At 40.6% G+C, this 20,465-nt stretch overlaps 1 protein-coding gene across 1 annotated transcript in view; it reads right to left on the bottom strand.

Moving 5' to 3' along the window:
* Positions 1-11,573: 11,573 nt before the first annotated feature.
* KCNH1 (potassium voltage-gated channel subfamily H member 1) overlaps positions 11,574-20,465 on the bottom strand; it is a 329,239-nt gene continuing 320,347 nt past the window's right edge. The window contains exon 11 of the mRNA XM_065401041.1: positions 11,574-12,416. Within this exon, the coding sequence (XP_065257113.1) occupies positions 11,574-12,416 (843 nt within the window). The remainder of the gene's footprint in view (positions 12,417-20,465) is intronic.

The following is a 20,465-nucleotide window of genomic DNA, read 5'->3' as shown; positions in this document are numbered from 1 at the left end:
TGCCGGTCTGGGGTTCTGTCCTCCGGCCCTTACCAGCCGGGGTCCCGGCTGCTGGCCCCGCTCAGCCGCTGCCGGCCCGGGGTTCCGTCCATTCAGGCTGGCAGCGGGCTGAGCGGGGCCGGGACCTCGGCTGGCAAGGGGCTGGCAGCCAGAACCCTACACCGGCAGCTGGCTGAGCAGGGCCAGTGGACGGAACCCCAGACCGCCGGCGGGCTGAGCAGCCCAGGATTCCATTCACCCAGGCAGGCAGGGGGCTGAGCAGGGCCAGCGGCCGGGACCCCGGCTGGCAGCAGCGTGCCAGTAAAAATGAGCTCACATGCACCCTTTGGCACGCGTGCCATAGGTTGCCGACCCCTGTTCTACACACTTGCTATGCTGAAAGGTTAGGCACTAACAGTTCAGAAAATGTAGCCCACTGCAAATATAAGAGATTAAAATCTTTTAGGGACTAATGTAAGAAATTTGGTGTGTAAGGAAGGGCAAGGTTTTATTTTCATTGTGATCAAGACTGGAATTGTTTAATGGTATTAGGGTCCATATTTAGCAAGAAAATTTGGATTCTAAAATTTAGAAGTCGGTCTGCTTCAAGGTCTGTATGCATACACAGGCCAAACTTTTTATCATCTACTCAACATAATATTAGTCTGTTCTGGAGCTTCAAACAGACGATTTATAAAGTTTTCTCCCTTACAGTCAGCAGTGAAGTTCCTTTGAAATATTTTCAGCTCCTTAGCTGTAAAACAAATTTCACAAAATCAGCTTGCTAGAAAGGATTTGTGAGTAATCCACTTTTCATTCATCCTAAATCTTTGCTCACAAAGAACAGACTGTTGTAACGCCGTGTTTGAGCTATTGCTGACTACGTAATGCCTGTTGCGTTTAATTCCAACATTCAGCATGTTAACAATACCTAATATTCACACACACGTTTGTTAACCCCCTGCTTTTCCAAGTACTTTGATCTGCCTTGCATATGAAAGTCACAACATCAAACCAAATTTTCTTCACTATATAGTTTATTCCTTCCCCTGTGGGTAGCATGTACCAGCTATGAGAACATGGATGTGGATGCATTACTGAGCCAAAGCATGTCCTTCATACATACATACAAATTCCAATGATTTCATTGAGACTTACATGTGTATCTGAAGGCAGACTTTAGCCGTCTACTAACCACTTTCCTTTAGATTCCTTTCACATTAATTTACTAGAAACATTCATCTTTATTCATAGTAAGGCAAACTGCATCAATTAATATAACACAAAGGTTGACAAAGCAATACCAATATTGCTAATACAGTAAGAATTGCATGTCATTCCAGCAGTGAAGCAAGTGATGTCCTTGTCTCTTTTGATTCATGTACTTCTCCCTGCTATATAGCACAAGCTAGAATTTTAAGAACAAAAGGCTGGGAATTTGAAATTACAGATGAAACTTCAAAAAATGTGTGTTTTAAACTATACCTTTGCCAGCTGAGGGCTTGAATTTGAGGTTGATTAGGAGAAAAGTATCTGGGAAAAAATGGAGCAGAACATATGTTATTTGCTATTCAGCCTAGGAGCAAAACATAGGTTATATGCCTGTGTTTGTCTTGAACACAGATGTTTTGCATGCAGATATGGTTGTGAATGGGGGTTTCTTATCTGTGCATCTGACACATACATATGTTTAGAGAGCAAGCTATTCCTATGCCCTAATTGGATCTTTACAAGTTTGAATCACATTCTGCCTCTCAGATCCAGGACTAGCTCCCTAGCTAGTTTCTTACAGGTACTATCCACTGTCATTAGCATTCTATGACAAAGAGCAAACCTCTAGCTGAACAATATATTTGGCATCATTTCTTATACCGTTTGTCCTAGTTGTAATCACACCTTGCATATGGATTAGCAGTAACAAAGACCATCTGGGGAATTCAGCCTAACGTTGATACCTGGAAAGATACTGGGAACAAATTATTAAACAATCAGTTTGTAAACCCTAGAGGATTATAGGGTTATAAGGAATAGCTAGCATAGACTTGTCAAAAACAAATCATGGCAGACCAACCTATTTTCCTTCTATAACAGAATTACTGGTCTAATGGATGAGGAGCAGTAGACAAGATAGATCTTGGTTTTAGTAAGGTTTTTTATACAGTCCCACATGACATTCTCATAAGCAAAATTGGGGAAATGCGGCCTAGATTAAATTATTATAAACTGGTTGCACAAGCAGAACTGTTGAAAGACCACACTCAAAGACTAGTTATCAATAATTCACTGTCAAACTGGGCGGACATCTCTAGTGGGGTTCTGCAGGGGTCGGTCCTGTTCATTACTATCTTTGATAATAGAGTGGAGAGTATGCTTAAAAATATACAGATGATACCAACCTGGGAGCAATTACTAGCACTTTGGAGGACAGGATTAGTATTCAAAAGGACCTTGACAAATTGGAGAATTGGTCTGAATTCAGCAAGATGATATTCAATAAAAACAAGTGCAAAGTACTTCACTTAGGAAGGAAAAAAATCAAATACACAACTACAAAATGGGAAATAACTGGCTGTCAATACTGCAGTAAAAGTGGATGAAAAATTGAGTACGAGTCAACAATGTGATACAGTTGCAAAAAAGGCAAATATCATTCTGGGGTGTGTTAACAGACTTGTTGTATGTAAACAGGAGGTGATGGTCCTGGTCCACTCAGCAGTGGTGAGACCTCAGCTGGAGTACTGTCCCCAATTCTGGCCACCATTCTTTAGAAAAGATGTGGGAAAACTGGAGGGCATCCAGAGGAGAGCAACAAAGGTGATGAAAGGTTTAGAAAACCTGACCTGTGAGGAAAGGCTACAAAAACTGGTCATGTTTAGGCCTGAGAAACTAAGACTGTCTTTAAATGTGTTAAGGGCTGTTATAAAGAGAGCTGATCAATTGTTCTCCATGGCCAGTGAAAGAAGGACAAGAAGTAACAGGCTTAATGTGCAGCAAGGGAGCTCTAGGTTAGCTATTAGGAAAAGCTTTCTAAATATAAAGGGTAGGTAAGCACTGGAATAGGCTTCCAAGGGAGGTTGTAGAATCCCCATTATTGGAGGTTTTTAAGAACGGACCGGACAGACACCTGTCCGGGATTGTCTAGTTTACGTGATCCTGTAGGCTGGCATAGATGACTTCTTTGGGCCCTTTCCAGCCCTACATTTTGGTTATTCTAATTCATAAAAATATTGCATGTCTTGCAACATTTTGTGGTTGGGGATGCTGCATTTCATGGCGTGCAGTGTCTCAGTGAAACACAAGGATAGCACAAGCTGGCTTGTCAGCTCAGACATCCCACATCTCAGGAGACATGCCTCAGTGCATAAACCAGAGAACCTTCCCTTCACTGAGAGAGGTACCATGTGTTCTCAAAGTGCTGCAGTCCTTTCTATTTCATACAGTGTGTTCTCTCTTACTGTACCTACCCAATGTTCAGAAGTTCTCTAGTTCATATTGTTCTGAGGTTTAAGACAATGAAGGCTTCTTTTTTTTTTGCAGTTCTGTTAGTAACTTGGGTGGACATACTCAGGTAAAGATTACTGCTACTGCACATGGGTGACTCAGCAAAAATGAATTGTTTTATGGCTTCATTGTTCTGCAAAATGTCACAAATCCCCATGCTGTTTCCAGGAGCTGGACTTTACATCTAATAACAGTACACTGATGCAGAAAAACATGGGACCCTGAATGCTGCCAAAGTAAACTAAGAGCCAAAATACGGCATTAACACCCCATCACCCATCAGAGTACCAAAAGAGCATCAACAACATCCAACAACCCACTAATGTCAAATTACTCTGGAAACCAAAGCTTTCACCTTGCCTGGCAGGATGTCACTGACTGAGTGGCAGAGTTGTGCAAAACTGCAGATTCCACAGTGAGAAAAGCTTTCCTCTTTTTCTCAGAAAGGGTACCCCTCCCCCCACTGGCCTCAAGCTCGGTGATAGGTGTGACGGTAACAAATATTCCTGCAGGTAGGTTGGCCCAATAGAATTTCATAGTACTAGTCTTATATAGTACTGAGATTGACATGTCCATGATTAGATAAAATCTGTGTGAAATTACTTATGGCAAAGGCACAGAGCTCCTTATTGACTACGTAGCTCAGGAGGCTGCCGGGAACTGGTCATTCCATCTTGCACATGTGTGTAAAATCTGCCACAGCTATACTTGTTCTTGATGGCAGTCTGTAAGCACAGAGCATCCCACTTCTGGAGAACACATGGCCCCATTCCAGCGTATTTGAGCACAGATGCAGTATTCTAAAGCATCGTTGGAAATACAGGTATATCTCTGGGCAAATAACCTTTGGAGCAGTGGTTGCAGCTAGCCACACAGGTTCTTTCATTTTGTATCTCAGCTTAAGGACTAGCATGTTGCACCTGCCTGCTCGCAATTTGTCATGGTGGACCTTGAAAAAGATGCTGCAATTCAGCATCTTAAGTTTGAAAATATGACAGGATTTTTCACTGTGGGATTAACAAGAGTGGAAAGATACACAAGAGTGTAATTATAAAAGCGTAAGGGTAACAGTGCTGATGAACAGTACCAGTTGACTTAAATCCTGGCAGGTGGGCAGAACCAACCACAACAACAACAAAAGGCCCACCCCGTCATATGGGGGATAAGCCTCAAAACCCAGAAATTAATTGATTACAGGGGACACAAAATGAAAAACAGGAATGGGGTTGCAGGTCACAGGGTCGAAACAAGGAATCCAGGCTGACAGTCCTGGAGACCAAAACCTTCTCCTTAGCCACAGTCAGGGTGCTGTTCACCAAGAGCAGAAGCAATACAAGCTACCCCACACTACTCCAGCAATATGCCTCAACCCTGACCTGCAAGGACTACTTCTAGACTGAGAACGGTAGTTCAGTCTCCTTGAATGTTTGGCCCTCAGTCTTTCTGCTGAGACAGCCAACAAGGGTGTTAATTATAGCCAATTGTACTAGTAATAGTCATGATATGGGTGCCTCCTCATGAACCTCAATCCAGGATTGACCTCCTGGAGCCAGGCAGGACATCTGGAATTCACTTTGTCTTGGGGAATGCTCTCAACCTTGGCAATTTTTAGACTGCATTACAAGATGCATGTGTTCACTTTGGCTTCTTAATTTGAAGCCAGAGCCTGGGTAGTTTTTTCATCAGTGGGTGGGGGGAGCGGGGGCATGGTGTGTTTGACCCATGCTAATTGTTAGAAGCAAATGTATTACATTCTTGTAAGATATACCTAGATATGGCAACAACAAATGCAATATGCGTAAGTCTACAAGGATACTCATCCTCTGGCATCTGAGTCCACCAGCTCATTTCAAATAGGCCACCAACCAGTCTTCAGATGGGAATGATTCTCCATCACTAGTGACTTCATCGCAAGCTGGATAAACGATAGTCTTAATGTTCCATCCCCACTCCACGCAGCCACCTAGGACCTCAGGTTCGTTGTTTATCTTAAAATTATCCGAGTTCCATTTACAATGATCCTGGAACTATTCAATTGACTGTAGGGTTTAATGGTGCACAACCAACTGAAATCAAATTACTCAGGTTTTTTTATTAACCAAAATAATAATACTTAGCTTTTATATAATCTGTATGAGCTGTAACACAATTGACTAAAACTGGTATTATAGATTCTATTGCAGATGCCAAAAATATATCAAGATGAACACATTGTAATCAGCTACCTAACAACAACAACAAAAGAAGAAATTTAGCCAAAATGTTTGGCAAATTATCCCTTGTCATTTCTCCATGCAAATATAAAACACACACAGACAGTTATAATGTATAAAATAGTTTATTACTATAATAAATAAAATTAAACTTTTTTTTTTACAAATAGTATTTGTGCTTGTTTAAAAATGTTGATAAGGGAATATTAATGTAGGTGACTGCAACTGTATTTGAACATTCCAAAACAGGAGATATACAGTATATCTACTGGCAGCGTCTCTGCTGACCACAAAAATAGTATCTACTCATTCTTTTTTTTTTTAATTCATGCTTGATTGAACAAAGTGACAAATGCAAAGAAAAAAACCCAAGAGAGTGGGTTTCTGAAGAGATGAAAACAAGTGAAATACATTTAAAAGCGCCAGAGCAACTGCATAACTGCATATCAATAAAGTGTCCATGCAGTGGTGGCTAAATATTTAAACGCAGACAGATTTCCAACAGATGTACAAATATTGATTCTATGTAGTACAGTAATATAGCACATTCATTAGAAAAAGTCATATTTCTTTATATAGCAGTTAATCCTGATACAAGATTATTGAACTTCCCATCTACAGCTAAAGTGATTCTTTTCCTACTTTAGTGACGTATTCAGTGGGAATAAGACCAAAAAAATAAAGTCACCAGTTTTTCAGAGCAGTTTCATGAAAACCCCAAGTTACTTCATTAACATTGGGCATTTAAATCCAGTTACAGAGACGCTCTGGGATTACACATCAAACGTGTTTACACAACACTCAATCAGTTTGAAACAAATAACAGCTGCGGTAAAGTCACATCAGCTTTATTGAACTGTAAAAAAAAACCCAAACCACCACCTAAACACAAACACTTCAGCAATAGATGTGTCAGCTCCCTGATATACAAAAGTGTTTAGACGATGATGTTTTGTTTGGGGGAAAGGGCTGCTGGAGTAATTTATTTAACTAATAAGGCGGCAATAAGTAATTACCTACAAGTGACTTCCATTAGACTTAGAAAGCTAATCAAAGTGCTTTATATTTAGACAACACTGTAAACACTACAGAACTGAATCACAGTTTGAACTCACTTATGAAGGGTCTTAAGGCTAAGTGTTGAATGTTTTATTGCAAGAAGCTTTATTTTTAAATTAATTGAATCAATGTTCACCACAACAATGTGGTCTAGAACAAGAGTACAGTAAACCTCAGTACTTACTGTACCTCACATTGAATTAGTGGGGCGTTCTTTGAGATGTTTGTCTTTATTACTCAGAAGTGCAGATGAAATACAGACTTTGTTATTGCCTATACACTCACAGGAGAGAGCCTTCGGCTACTGGCTTCCTCTGTGTCGAAGTCAAGAATTCAGAGGCCAATATGGCAAGTGCATTTCTACCCCTAGTGCCAGGATAAGAAAATAGAGGTGCAGTGACAAGAAATGTTTAAGACTTAAGTCATTGAAAGACACTTTGCCCCAGGGTAAATATAGTATTCTCAGCACCTTTGAGACAGCACCTGGTACCAGAAAAAGAACACATTTATTCTGGACTCCATCCTCGGGGAGAAACCACAAGAACCAGTACTAGATCAACTTTGCTTTAGAGATATGATACAGTGAATGGCAACAAGCTGTGGCTTATGAACCAGCTTCTCAGCAATTATGCCAACGTGTTTTTGAACCTCGTGTGTGTTTCCAATTTCTGGCTGTCACAATGTTTGCCAGATCCCATCGCAGTCATAGTATCATAAGCTAGTCAGGTTAATAAACTTTAGGCCTAGCAGAGAAACCAAAGAACCGCCATGGCCTGAAAAGGTTAATGATCAATAGAAACATACCGGACTAGAACATTTCAATGGATACCTACTGGGGAAAACTTATGTTCCCTTCTTGAACCTTTATCATTAAATGAAGGATGTGCTGTTATTTGACTGATATACAATCCATAGACTTATCTATACATACATATATATAATATGTGTGTGTATGTATGTATGTATGTATACATGTTATCATATACACTGAAATTTATATAGTAAAGACAAAAATCGTGTTTTAAGTTGTTCCACAAACTTATCAACACTGTGTCAAAAAAAAAAAAAAAATCACCAGGACATTCACAGCAAATAGCTCGTTCGGCTCATTAAAGTGAAGTGCTGTAGAAGTAGAACATCACCTTCGCAGATGTTAAACTGGATGTTCTCTGGAAAGCGGGACAGCACTGTGAATGAAATTTAAAGCAAGAATAATGTTTATAACAGCATACATGTAATATCAGACAGAAGTAAATGTATCTGAACAGAGATTTTTTTTAAATCATGTAATGCCTAGGGTATTTTACATAATTTAAGTACTGACTCTTAAACCCTGCCATTTAAACCAAAACACATTATTACTTTATCTGAACTACCTGCATCCCATTTTCAACCTAATTACAACTTTAAAGTAAAAAATCAAGTGTGAAACGGCTTTCTGCTGAAATGAAGACTATTCAGCAAGTTGTACAACTGCAGCCGCACTATGCCAGAAGATGGTGAACGTTGTTTTTATAGCATTTCCAAAGGTTTGGTGGTTAACAGAATTCGATAGGTAGGATTCATCCATTTCTAAGATGAATCAAATGAGGACATTTTAAAAATAGTTTGAAAGAAAAAAGATCACAAAAGTTTATCTAATACATAAGGCAGCAGAGCGAAACAAAATCGAAGAACAAGAAATAACAATTCAGAGCCTGGATTTCTCTTCAGGAACATATACGTCTTGTTGACTTCACAGCCCAATGGGAGGCCTGTGTGTATGTGTATCCAAAAACTGAGCGCGGTCCTAAACAAACACTTTTTTTAAGCTGCTCTTACAATGTATGGGAATCACTGAGGGCTGTAACTATATCCTCCAACGAGTCTGAGCAGCTGATGGTTCACACAGCCTTAATGGGCCAGCGTCTGATCTCAGTTACAGCCGTGTAAATCTGGAGTACATCCACTTACTTCGGTGCTGACTTGAAGTTGATACTTGAAGGGGCGATACTCTGGATTTACATGAGTGTAACAAAGCTACATTTGGCCCATACAGTCATTAAATGTTAACTATAATTCTAAAGCACATTATAACTCGCGAAGTCTTCACAAGCCAGAGAATGCTACAGGTGGGTTCTGTTCTTCAAACACCAGTTAGTATAGAGCTCGGTGCTCTATGATTGTGTAATACACAGGTGGAGGACCTCAGACAGTAATAATTTAGCCACAAGAAGTGCAGACCCATGTTAGTTTAGTTTGACCTCCCATGCTGGAGGTACCGTAATTATAGAGCTATTGAGTTCTAGCCCTGCCATTCCAATGTTAGGCACTCAGCAACAGCAACACCAACACCAAAATATTCACTAAAGTTTCCCTGAGAGACCTACACAAACGTCATTTGGCTGACTGAGCAGATTGAATCAGATATGAGCTAGGCAGGGCCAGATAACTGTGATTATGTCTCTAACTCTCCTGTACCTATACTGTAGTACTTCTGGAAGCAGCCACCTACTAGAAGGCTGTATAGTTTCCTCCTAGCCCACCAACTAGAAACATGGGTATTATATTTTCCAGTGGAAGATGGATGGGTAAAATTTTCGGGAGTGCCGAAGTCCCTTTGATTTTCAATGGGAATTAGGCATTTTTGAAAAATTTATCCAGAAAAACTAGTGTTTGGAAGATGAACTAATCTCAGTTAGAATGGATTTAGAAATTAGACTCTTACCTGGGGCCAAAGAATTTGTTGGGACTTTCAGGCCCCTAAATACCAATATAAATTAATAATTCATTGTCTCAAAGACTGTGATTTAGGCTTTAAAAATTAATATGACTTAAATATCACATAGGCTTTAATAGATATATTGATTTTAGAGTCTATGAAAAGTCACTTAATGGTCTGGAACTGAAAAGTGCATGTGTTTGGGTTTATTTTGCTAATCACACCATAGTTATTACTTGTAAATTAGCTATAGAGCAGCAGTTACAATAGGTCTGCAAACATACAGTGAGTTTCTTTGTTCAAATAAAGTTTTCCTTAATACTGTATGTCTTTGGTACATGACAGACACCAATTAGCACTAAAAAAAGCTAACCATGGAGTCCTAAATAAAGTGAGCAAAATGGCACCTGTGCTTCTATGTGAGAGTCACTGATATGTTTTTATTCTTTACTAACCTAAAGAATTGTTCCCACACAGCTGCTTCTCAAGAATACTTCAATTAATAGCAATATTTACAGACAGCGTGTCACCAGGAACTCTTTCAAATGGCTTGTTTTCCCTTGCAACCCCATTATCTAATGTGAAACAAACCTTAAACAACGATCACACCTCCTTTGGAAGTAAGTTTGTATTGTCAAAAGGTAAATGATCAAAAGTCACTACCCCTCTCAGTGGAAAGACCCCTTGTCTATCAGACTGAAAGACCAGAAAATGTTATATCACACGTTAGATCCCTAAAGCACTGTTAAATACAATGCTAGAGTGTTTACTGTAACAGTATCCCTATCTATCAAGGCCAGGATGCTGGCTAAACTACCTTAGCTAATGATTACTAAATGCTATTTACTAGCTTTGGTAAAGTGCTTGTATCTACATCCACTAGCATTATGAAAACATAAGGTTTGGAAACAGTCCTTTAAGAAGCAGCTTTCTTTTTTGGTTGGGGGCATCCCTTGACACTTGCATATACTAAGCATGGTCCTTTTATTTACCATTTCCATTGAAGTTCTAGCTAGGTTAGCATAAGTACAATAACTAGATGTTGAGAGAAAACAAAGAATTCCAACAATCTAAATTATTAAAAAGCCTTGTGAGAGCCTTTGACTATGAACAAAGAACAGTAGCAAAATAGAAACGTCTGAAGGATAATTCTAACTAGAACCATCAATGGCACAGTATATTTTCATAATAGACTGGAAACCTGGTGAATGGGACAATGACAGATACATTGCAATGCTTCATATTCTAAGAAGCACCATGTTCAAGCATACTTCATGCACAGTTCTTTAATTGTCCTCTGGAGTTTATGTAAAAAAAATTAGGTATTGGAAAGCAAAACTAACAATGTATAAGGGCATCTTTATAAATGGTTAGTTTTTGAGAATCCAGTATCCCTGCTGTCGGGGGTGTGGAGGACCTCATCTTCAGTACAGTGGCTATCTGAGGGTTTTGCCCACTACAATTACTTTAACATCATGTGCTAGATTTGAAATGAAATGTAGGAAGTTTCAGGTTTTTTCCTCAAGTGATAACACATAATACCACCCACAGATACCTTTGGAAATTAAGTAGTGCATATTTCTTTTGAAAAGAAACCGTATAAACCTCCCACATATCATCACATTATCATTGCAGTAGGAAAATATACTGTGACATTTAACATGTACACTCGATCAAGACAGCATCAGCCAAAAAAAACAAAAAAAATTGCTAGAGAATTTAAGCACCCTGGCAAGTCCTTATGTATCGATACAAAAACTGAGCTGGTTACCTAAGGCATGCTCCAAAAACCTCTATGAGGTTACCTAATGCTTGCAGGATTGGCTGCTGTTTTAAAAATAATTATCCAAATATCATAAGGGTAGGGGGAAAAAAATATGCACCAATGAAGGAGATGAAAAGAACTTTATAAACTGTACCCTTGCTGTCAAAAAGACTTCAGTGTCAGCTGCCATCTTGACATGAGGTTGCAATTCCTGTTACCGTACCTTTTTTTAGAAACAGGGAACATGCTTAATGAACTGGTCCCTCACTGGTTTTCATCAAGAAAGGCTAAATTTAAAATGGTTGGGGGGTGGTGTTTATTTGTGTGGTTTTTTGTTTTTTTAAAAAGAAACATCTCAGCTTGCTCCAAAAATGTCCTTTTCTGATTCTGGAGACTGGGGCCTTGATATTTCAAACAGCTCCTGTGGTGACTGAGAGCTTCTTCTTGAGGTTAATATCCTTAGTATCTCCGCAAGCTGTTTTTCTATACTGCTCATTTTTGTGTTTAAAGCCTTGATGTCCTCTTTCAGCTCATGTTTTACTTCCAGCATGGTAGCCTGAAGAGTCTGTTCTGGGATAGGGTAAAAAGAATGCTTGACCTCTGTAAGGACAGGACTTCGGTCCTGAGGGCTCCTTGTCTCCCCAACATTATCCAAGCGCAAGTCACTTTTTGTAATGCCACTGTCACAAGAGTCTGTCTTCTTCAGTGTAGTCTCTCCTGAAGTTTTAGTTCTTTCTGGTAAAGTCTCCATGGATTCTGCTTTGGATACTTTGTTCCAGTCTTCCCCCTTTCCGCAAGCATCTTTGAATTTGGCCCAGCCTTTGCGTCTTGGGTAGTCACCGGACACTTTGCACCCTGCATAGTCTGATGTAGGGGCCTGCAATTTGGCATGATCAGGCACACCGGATGTTGAAGCAGACTGGTACGAACCAGGGGTTGCAGGGCTCTCCCTTACCGTTACAATACTAGCTTTCACAATAGTGCGAGAGTGCTCTGCAAGGATGTTGCCCTTTTCCACATCCAAGTCATCTGGATCCCTCCCCCTTTCTGCCGCTAGCCGGGCTTCTTTCTGTTGCCTGAATCTTTGAAACAGCCGACGGACCGGGTGGTCTGGTGGTAGAATCAGAGGCGCTTCATTCTTCCTTTTCATCCTCTCTTCTTCTTCACGTTTGACATCACTGATCTTCCGGAACACAATCTGCAGAGAAGAAACATATTTCACACTGTTATGAATTACATAAAGGTCACGGTGGGGAGGAAAGGGAAGTAGAGAAGCGTGATCTCTGTTAACATTATTAGAAGCAAACTGCTGCTAACTACAGCAGCGACACACATTTATGTTAATGTTACTGCTCAATACCTAGGGTGGCTTATGTTGTGTATAATGTGGGCTATCTTGATATTTAGAAGCATGCTACATCCATTATATGGCTCCAAACAAAGGTACTGGAAAATAACCTTTTCAGTTCTGAGAGGCGAGATGAGATGGTGTCACTAAATGTAACTATAATAATCACAGTCATTCCATTCTAACACGGATTATTACTGCTGGGTCTTGGGGTTTATCAGTGTACTCATTTTTCACTATTAAAATAGCCATTCTTATGTTTTTCTGCCTACTCATCCTTGAGCTCACTTACTGCACATCACGTGAACTTTGTAATTGTTTTAGTGCAACTCGGCCAAGATTTGTACGACCAAGATTAACTCATATCAATGCTCATTTACTGTAGTCTCTGAGGTACTTTACTGAAATTGTTTTCCCTCTTGCTTCCTTTTCTTGTTACACGTGTTGTATGAGAGAAAGGTTGATAAGTTACTCTGGAGGATAAAAGGCATTTGAGTAGATGGACAAAATAGTAGAACGATTCTCTCTGAGTCTACTCTGCTCATTGGAATGGTGGGAGCTGCCAGGGAGCTAATTATTAGAGCTAGTTGGAAAAACTTCAAAATTTGACATATTTTTGACTAAAAAAGGGACACGTTTCTCATAAAAAGTTATCCTGTTTTTTGACCATCTCTACTAACAACTTCTTGATCCTATGGGCTGATCTGTGCCAGCCCCAGCCCTGGTCTAGAGGCTGCTCAAACTTACGCTACTAATGGATGATCCCATACTGCTCACAGGAAGAATATTCCCCTCAATAACAGTAGACTCTTTATCACTGTTGGTATTTTCCAAACAAGAAAACAGGGTGCACTCAAATCTGGTATTCAAGTAGTTCAATTCCAAAATGTGATGTACATTAAGGCTGGAGTTTTCAAAGAGACCAACTACAAGAGTTAAGTACCCAGCTCTCACTGAAAATCAAGGGAGTGGGGTGCCAATCCCCTTAGGTTCCTTAAAAAAACCCAGTCTAAAGTTATTGTAATACAGGAGAAAATATCCCTGAGGTTCTAAATATGAATTGAAACTGATTAAACAAACCCACCCCTCTGTCACAGAGGAATTTCTATTAAAGAATCAGAAAAGGCACTGTTTTCTCACAACACCCAATGGGAATGTTTTGTGCTTGCTCTGCTAGCTCTAAAGCTCCTTGACATTCTCCTCAGTGCGATGCAGGCATGCAAATAAAGTGTTATGTTAATTGCTGGGTATTTAGAAAGGAGAGGAAGTCAGTGGTGGGAGACACATGGAACGTTTGCCAAATAGGAAAGGACGAAATAAGTAGGAAAGGACATTTTATTTTCAAACTTTAAAGGGGAGTCTAAACATAAACTAAGAATGACAAAGTGTTTGACAGTGTCCTTTCAGGAAATGGCAATAATTAGGAAACTCAGACAAAGGAGTCTAATTTGCAAAAGGAGAGGCATGACACCCAGTCGGAATAAATAATTAATACAATGCTCCAAAATAAGGGCTTGTCCACAGACAACAGTTGCACCAGTTTAACTGAAGGTGATACATTAAACCAATTTAGCTAAAATGATTTAACTTTGCACATGGATGCTCTGAGATCAGTTTAAACCTGACTTATACTGGTTCAGCACGTACCTATTCCTCACAAGTGCAGAATGTACACAGATAAATGTGTGATGAGAAGTGGGCTGTAATCACAACTACAACTAGGGGGGCATATCAACTGTTGGGAGAGCTTGACATCAGCCTGCTGTTCCCGCAAACAGGGAGGGCCTCAAACTGTTTACGCCTGGACATTGTAATTCAGTTTGACAGTAAGATCTGACTGAAGCTGCTACTAGTATGCCATGCACTCAGGTGCTGAATCAGCTGGTGAGAGTTCTGGGAAGCAGCAGTATGTCCAAATCTTCGTTTGTGCACGTTCTTGCATGCTGCGCAGGAAAGGTATGCCAGGCTGCTGGGCTTCAGTACAAGAGTGACTGGAAGTTATGAACAGGTCCAATAAGGTGGACACTGTGGGGAAGGTTTTCAAGAGTGGTCAGTACCCCGCAGTTCCCATTGTTTTTCATTTAGGTTCCTAAATGGGACCTGTTGAGTGCTGAACTCTTGAAAATGTGGCCACTGGCACAGTTCTCCGTGCGGTGTGGTAGAGAGTCTCAAGCCCCAATGCACAACTATTCCTGTACTCTGAAACGCACATGGTGAAACCGGTGGGGACACGTGTAAAGAATGGGATTGTCTGAGACATCGGCTTATGCATGAGCTCATCCCCATTATCGTAATCAAGCGCCTCGCTACCTATTTCCATCTGCGAGAGGCAAGGTGGGCGAGGTAATATCTTTTATGGGACCAACTTCTGTTGGTGAGAGAGACAAGCTTTGGAGCTTACACAGAGCTCTTCTTCAGGTTACTTCTTAGGTGTTTCTCTAGCTACCAGGCAGCCACACAGCAGCACTCTCATTAATGTAAAATCAGATCCCCTGGACTCCTCTTTTGATGACATATCTGTGCAGTATCCCGCACCCCTACTGTGCAGAATCAAACCCGAAATGTGTTTGTCTGGGGATTCCCCCTTAGTTTGGTGTGCTGGCTCTTTTAGCTGAAGACGTGGGTAAGAAGTGAGATTCTCCTTTTTAAATTTGTAAGAACGATGCACAACTACATGTCACAATATATCCATTGCTCTGGCAGCTTTTCCAACGGCTGCTCCTTACTGAATAGTTTGACTCCACTGAAGTTTTACGGTAACTGTGCAAAGAGAAGGGGGAATGAAAGAGGCTTTACAGGGCTGCATTTGGGGGTTTTGTTTGTGTTTGTTTTAAAGGGGAGATTCAACTGTTTACAAAGAAACAAATACAAATAGCTGTTTTGGGTGGATTGTTTTCTGATCAATTCTGAGGCAAAGAGGAAGATGGACAGACAGACAGAGAGTATATGAGGTCTAAAGGAAGATGCAAGATCTGGAAAAGGAGGTCATTTTTATTTCAGCTTTTTTTTTTCTAAAATTTTGCATTGATTCCTTAGTGAAAAAGGGAAAGGTACTTTTATAGAGTTGTCTTATCAAGTGTGTAACACAGTGACATGCATATTAGCTAGTTAACTAACTGAAACGACAATGATACTCTAGAATAGACTGGGTGTAATGAGCAAACTTGTATTGTGGTTCCTAGCAGCAACCCCCAGCCCTATATTTCAGGCTCTAGAAATGCTACATTGCTTGCTGTATTGATTTTGCTATCATTCACAATGAATTATAGTGGAAACATCACATCCATATGTTGGAAGATTTCGCATTTTTGCTTAACTAAAAGGAGATTATTGTAATTGCTTTGAAGGGTGATCAAATCTCATACTCCTGTATGCAAGCTAAGTACCACGGTGCCAAGGCAGATGCTCCATCCCTAGCTACCTGTATGGTATTGCACAGTTTTCTTGATGGATTGATTTCAGCCTAAAACAACAGGTTACTGCCAATAGCACGAGGCAGGCTACTTAACTAGAGGGACCAGCTGTATGAAATCCTATGCTCCAATTAAAAAAGGGCATGCTGCTAAATCAGTGACCAACCTACACTTTGGGTTAGATTGTGCTGTTAGAAACTACAGCCTAAACTGGGGATGGGGGAGTGTGGAGCAGCTGCTCAGCAGGAGCTGGTCCTGGAAGCAATCCAGCTGCCTCGGCCTGAATGCCGCTAGGGGCTCTGCAGGAGCACGCACTGGAACAAAGAGCTCTAGCCCCCATTTATAGAGAGCAACGGGACTAGACTATCCCACTCCCCTGCAGCAGCTCAACCTTGCTGCTGCTATGGAAGGGAAGCCGAGGTCATGGTCCTTTGGGGAGTCGAGTGCTGCTGCTGGCATTAGATGTGTGCGCACTTTGCACTGCCCGCTGGATTTCAGGCTGGGCTCTACAAAAGGATGGATGGCGTAGGCTCCTCCGTGTGCTCTTTCCAACCCCTCTTGTGCACCTATGTGGGGTTGGCCGCAATCTGGTCTGTTGAGTTAAACAGAGAATAGAGAGAAGTGCTACATTTTGCTCATTGAAATGAAAGCAAAGCACAGAGTTGTGCTTGATGTGTTCCAAGAGTCTAGCCCCCTTCCGTCATCGTCCATTTGAGTCCACCAGAGGGATGTGCTTGTCGTACCTGAAGCGCCGTTAGTCACACCTTGATAACCCTACAACTCTCTACTCTGGTAACATCTCTGTTCCATCACTACTGATAGGACATTAAGATTAACAAATAGCGCAACTTCAGAAATATACGTAAAAGAGAGAGCAGTGAACCAAAGTGATGGTGGATTTTACAACTGCTCTTCTGCAGTCAAAGCTTTACAACAGGCAGCTAGGTGGGTATTTGTTTTCCCAAACAACATGGCCTGGGTCCTCAGCTGGTGCCAATCAGCATAGCTCCCTGGATGTCAACGGAGCAAATCCAATACACACCAGCAGAAAAGCTGGCCAAAAATGCTTTTAAAATTATATTTCAAAGTCTGCATCAATGAACATGAGTTTTCATGAAACAAGGCTGCAATACCAGTGACAAATGCCTCAATATCCCCTTTTTCTCTCTTTGCACAAAGGTGCTTGCTTCCAGGGAGCCCACTGTGCTTTAAACATCCTCTACATGCCTGTTGCAGCTCATTCAGATGTCACTTCTGACATCTCGTGTGTAAGAAATGAGAAGGAGGAAATGAAGCAAAATGAGCAAAAAATATTTAACAATGCAGTGAAGGTAGATACTTGTCTTACTGTGTAACCATGTGATCTTATTGGCCGGTAGGTGCCCGACTCCCACTGAATGTCATAGAATCATAGAATATCAGGGTTGGAAGGGACCTCAGGAGGTCATCTAGTCCAACCCCCTGCTCAAAGCAGATTTTTGCCCCAGTTCCCTAAATGGACCCCTCAAGGATTGAACTCACAATCCTGGGTTTAGCAGGCCAATGCTCAAACCACTTTCACGATAGAGAGAGATATATTCCTTATAAAAAATTGTCCTAGCTAATGTTATTCTGGATGTTCTCATTATCCATATAAATACGTCATCCTTTGTAGACTCCTACTAAGTTCTTGGCCTCAATGATATCTTGTGGCAATGAGCTGCACTATGTAAAAAGTATTTCCTTTTATGAGTTGTAAATTTGCTGCTTTTCAGTTACATTGAATGTCTACTTGTCCCTTGAATGAAGGGAAATAGCAGCTAGGGAAGCCTGATTTTTCTCTCTCTATTGCTCACTATCATCTAGGTCCCATTTTAGTCTCCTCTCTAAACAGTGAGACTCTTTTCAAACTGCCCTCATATAAAATTATTTCCATGTCTCTGATTATTTTCCATCATCAACACACTGTTGTTTGGGGACATTTGTTTAACACTTACAAGTACTAAGTGTTCCATTTTCACTTAGGGGCCTAGGTCTCTTGCAAGTCAATGGGATTTAGGCTCCTAGTGCATATGTCACTTTTGGAAATGGGCCTTATGCTCCTAAAACATTTAGGCACTTTTGAAAATGTTACCTCTTAACTCAAAATAATGTTTGGAATTAAGTTTATTTGTCTTCTTAATGAGCAGTTAATTGGTCCTTCTGAGAAAGAGAAATCCTTGTAGGATTTCAAAGTTACAATAATTTAAAATGCTACAAGTTAATATTGCAAGTGAGAATTGCTGCAGTGGGTAGATCATATTTTCAAATTAGTTGTTCTCAGAATTAAGAAATTCTTATCTTAAACTGGTCCACTGGCGGTACAGAACTGATTTAAATTTGATGTTTAATTCTGTTACCAGTATAGTCTGCAGCTTGATACACTTTACACATAATTTAACCCAATCCTGAGGTTGTTCAAACACCCTGTAGAATTCCCGCAGTGTTTCACATTTTAATGCTGTACCATGCTTACTGCACCATGATTCATGGAATCACAAAACAAAACAAAAAGCCCTCCACTGAACAGCATGAGAAACTCTTCTATTAAAACACTATGGCCTGGAATATAGACTTGGTAGGATCTTTCAGATAGGAGACGATCAATACGTTTGCACAGCTTGAAAAGCTAAGTGCTCACTGAATGGACCCAAAGGAAGTCTGAGATTGTCATTTTAAGGAAGGAATCTCGGAGAGCTCTCTCATTACACAGGAAAAAGAGGGTAAGTAGAATGTGCTTGATAGGAAGACCAGTCTGAAGTACCACTGGGGTTCTTCCTACTCCCCACTATTCCCATTCCATAAGTGATTTGGGGGACATTGTGCACTCTATATGGTTTTATAAAATTTAATAATAAGTGAATATAATGTAACTTATGCTTATAATATGCTTCATGCAAAAGGTCTCTTGTAAGGTATCATTACAAAGCTTATAATCTACTGAGTGTGATCATCCTATTTGTATAAATGTACCACTCTTGTACCTGAAACTAAAAATATAAAATATAACTCTGAGGGCCTATTATAATTATGTAAAGTGTGGGCCATTAATGGTGGTTTGGAATCTTGATGACTCCCATTAACTAGGACCATTGTCTGCAAATGGCTGTGTTTTACCTGTAAGTCTTCCTGTATATGTGTGTGCTGGCAAGTGGGTAATGAAGTCTTGCAGTGACATGTGATCATGTCACCTGAACTGGAATCCATCTTTAACCTGGAATCCCAGAGGGACAAAGGGTTCCCGCCTTATGCAAAAGATATATAAAGGGGTGGAACAGAACAAAGGAGAGAGAGGAGCCAACATGAAGAATTCCCTAGCTACCACCTGAGCTGGAACAAGAGCTGTACCAGGGGAAAGAATTGTGCCCAGGCCTGGAAGATGTCCAGTTTGAGGAAAAAACTTACTGAAGCATCTCTGAGGGTGAGATTATCTGTATTCAGTTTGATTAGACATAGATGTGCGCATTTTATTTTATTTTGCTTGGTGACTTAAATCCTACTTTCTGTATTTAATAAAATCACTTTTTCCTTATTAATTAACTCAGAGTATGTATTAATACCTGGGGGAGCAAACAACTGTGCATCTCTCTCTATCAGTGTTATAGAGGGTGAACAATTTATGAGTTGACCCTGCATAAGCTTTATACAGGGTACAACGGATTTATTTGGGTTTAGACCCCATTGGGAGTTGGGCATCTGAGTGTTAAAGACAGGAACACTTCTGTGAGCTGCTTTCAGGTAAACCTGCAGCTTTGGGGCAAGTAATTCAGACCCTGGGTCTGTGTTGGAGCAGACGGGAGTGTCTGGCTCAGCAAGACAGGGTGCTGGAGTCCTGAGCTGGCAGGGAAAACAGGGATAGTAGTAGTCTTGGCACATCAGGTGGCAGCTCCCAGGGCGGGTTCTGTGATCCAACCTGTCACAGTTTTCCATTAAAATTGCTGGGGATTCAGTTAAATGTCCTGGAATGGTATGTGGTCCCAAAGTTCTCTCATCGTGAATAGGTGCTGATCAGACCATGTTGCATAGTAAGTAGCCAGGCAGGAAAGTGTGAGTAAAAATGGAAATATATGGATTCAATGAATAGGGGCCATATTGGCTTCAGGAATAGTCTTACTAAAAACGATAATGGTGGAGAAACAATATTGGAAGCATCCCAGAGAGGCTCAAATGTTAAACTTACCTTGACATTCATGGGCCTAGGCACACAAGCAATACGAGTCTGAGAGACCTGGAAGTGGCTTTTGTTGGGTATGAGAAGGAAAACGCTTGATGTTTTTATAGCATTTTTTTATGGAATCAGTTAGAGATACTGATTTTAACCAAAGCAGAGCTTTACACGTTTCGAACTAAAACATATTTCGGAACAATGGGCAAAGACTCTAGGAGGGTTCTTACACTCGTGCTGCACAGGGTCCGCCTCATCACTACCTTGAAACATATTCCTCTCTGGGGGTATCGCTTAGCTTGT

Source organism: Emys orbicularis, chromosome 3, assembly GCF_028017835.1.
Source record: "Emys orbicularis isolate rEmyOrb1 chromosome 3, rEmyOrb1.hap1, whole genome shotgun sequence".
Classification (NCBI taxonomy): Eukaryota; Metazoa; Chordata; order Testudines; family Emydidae; genus Emys; species Emys orbicularis.
This window is presented reverse-complemented; position numbering and strand designations above follow the sequence as displayed.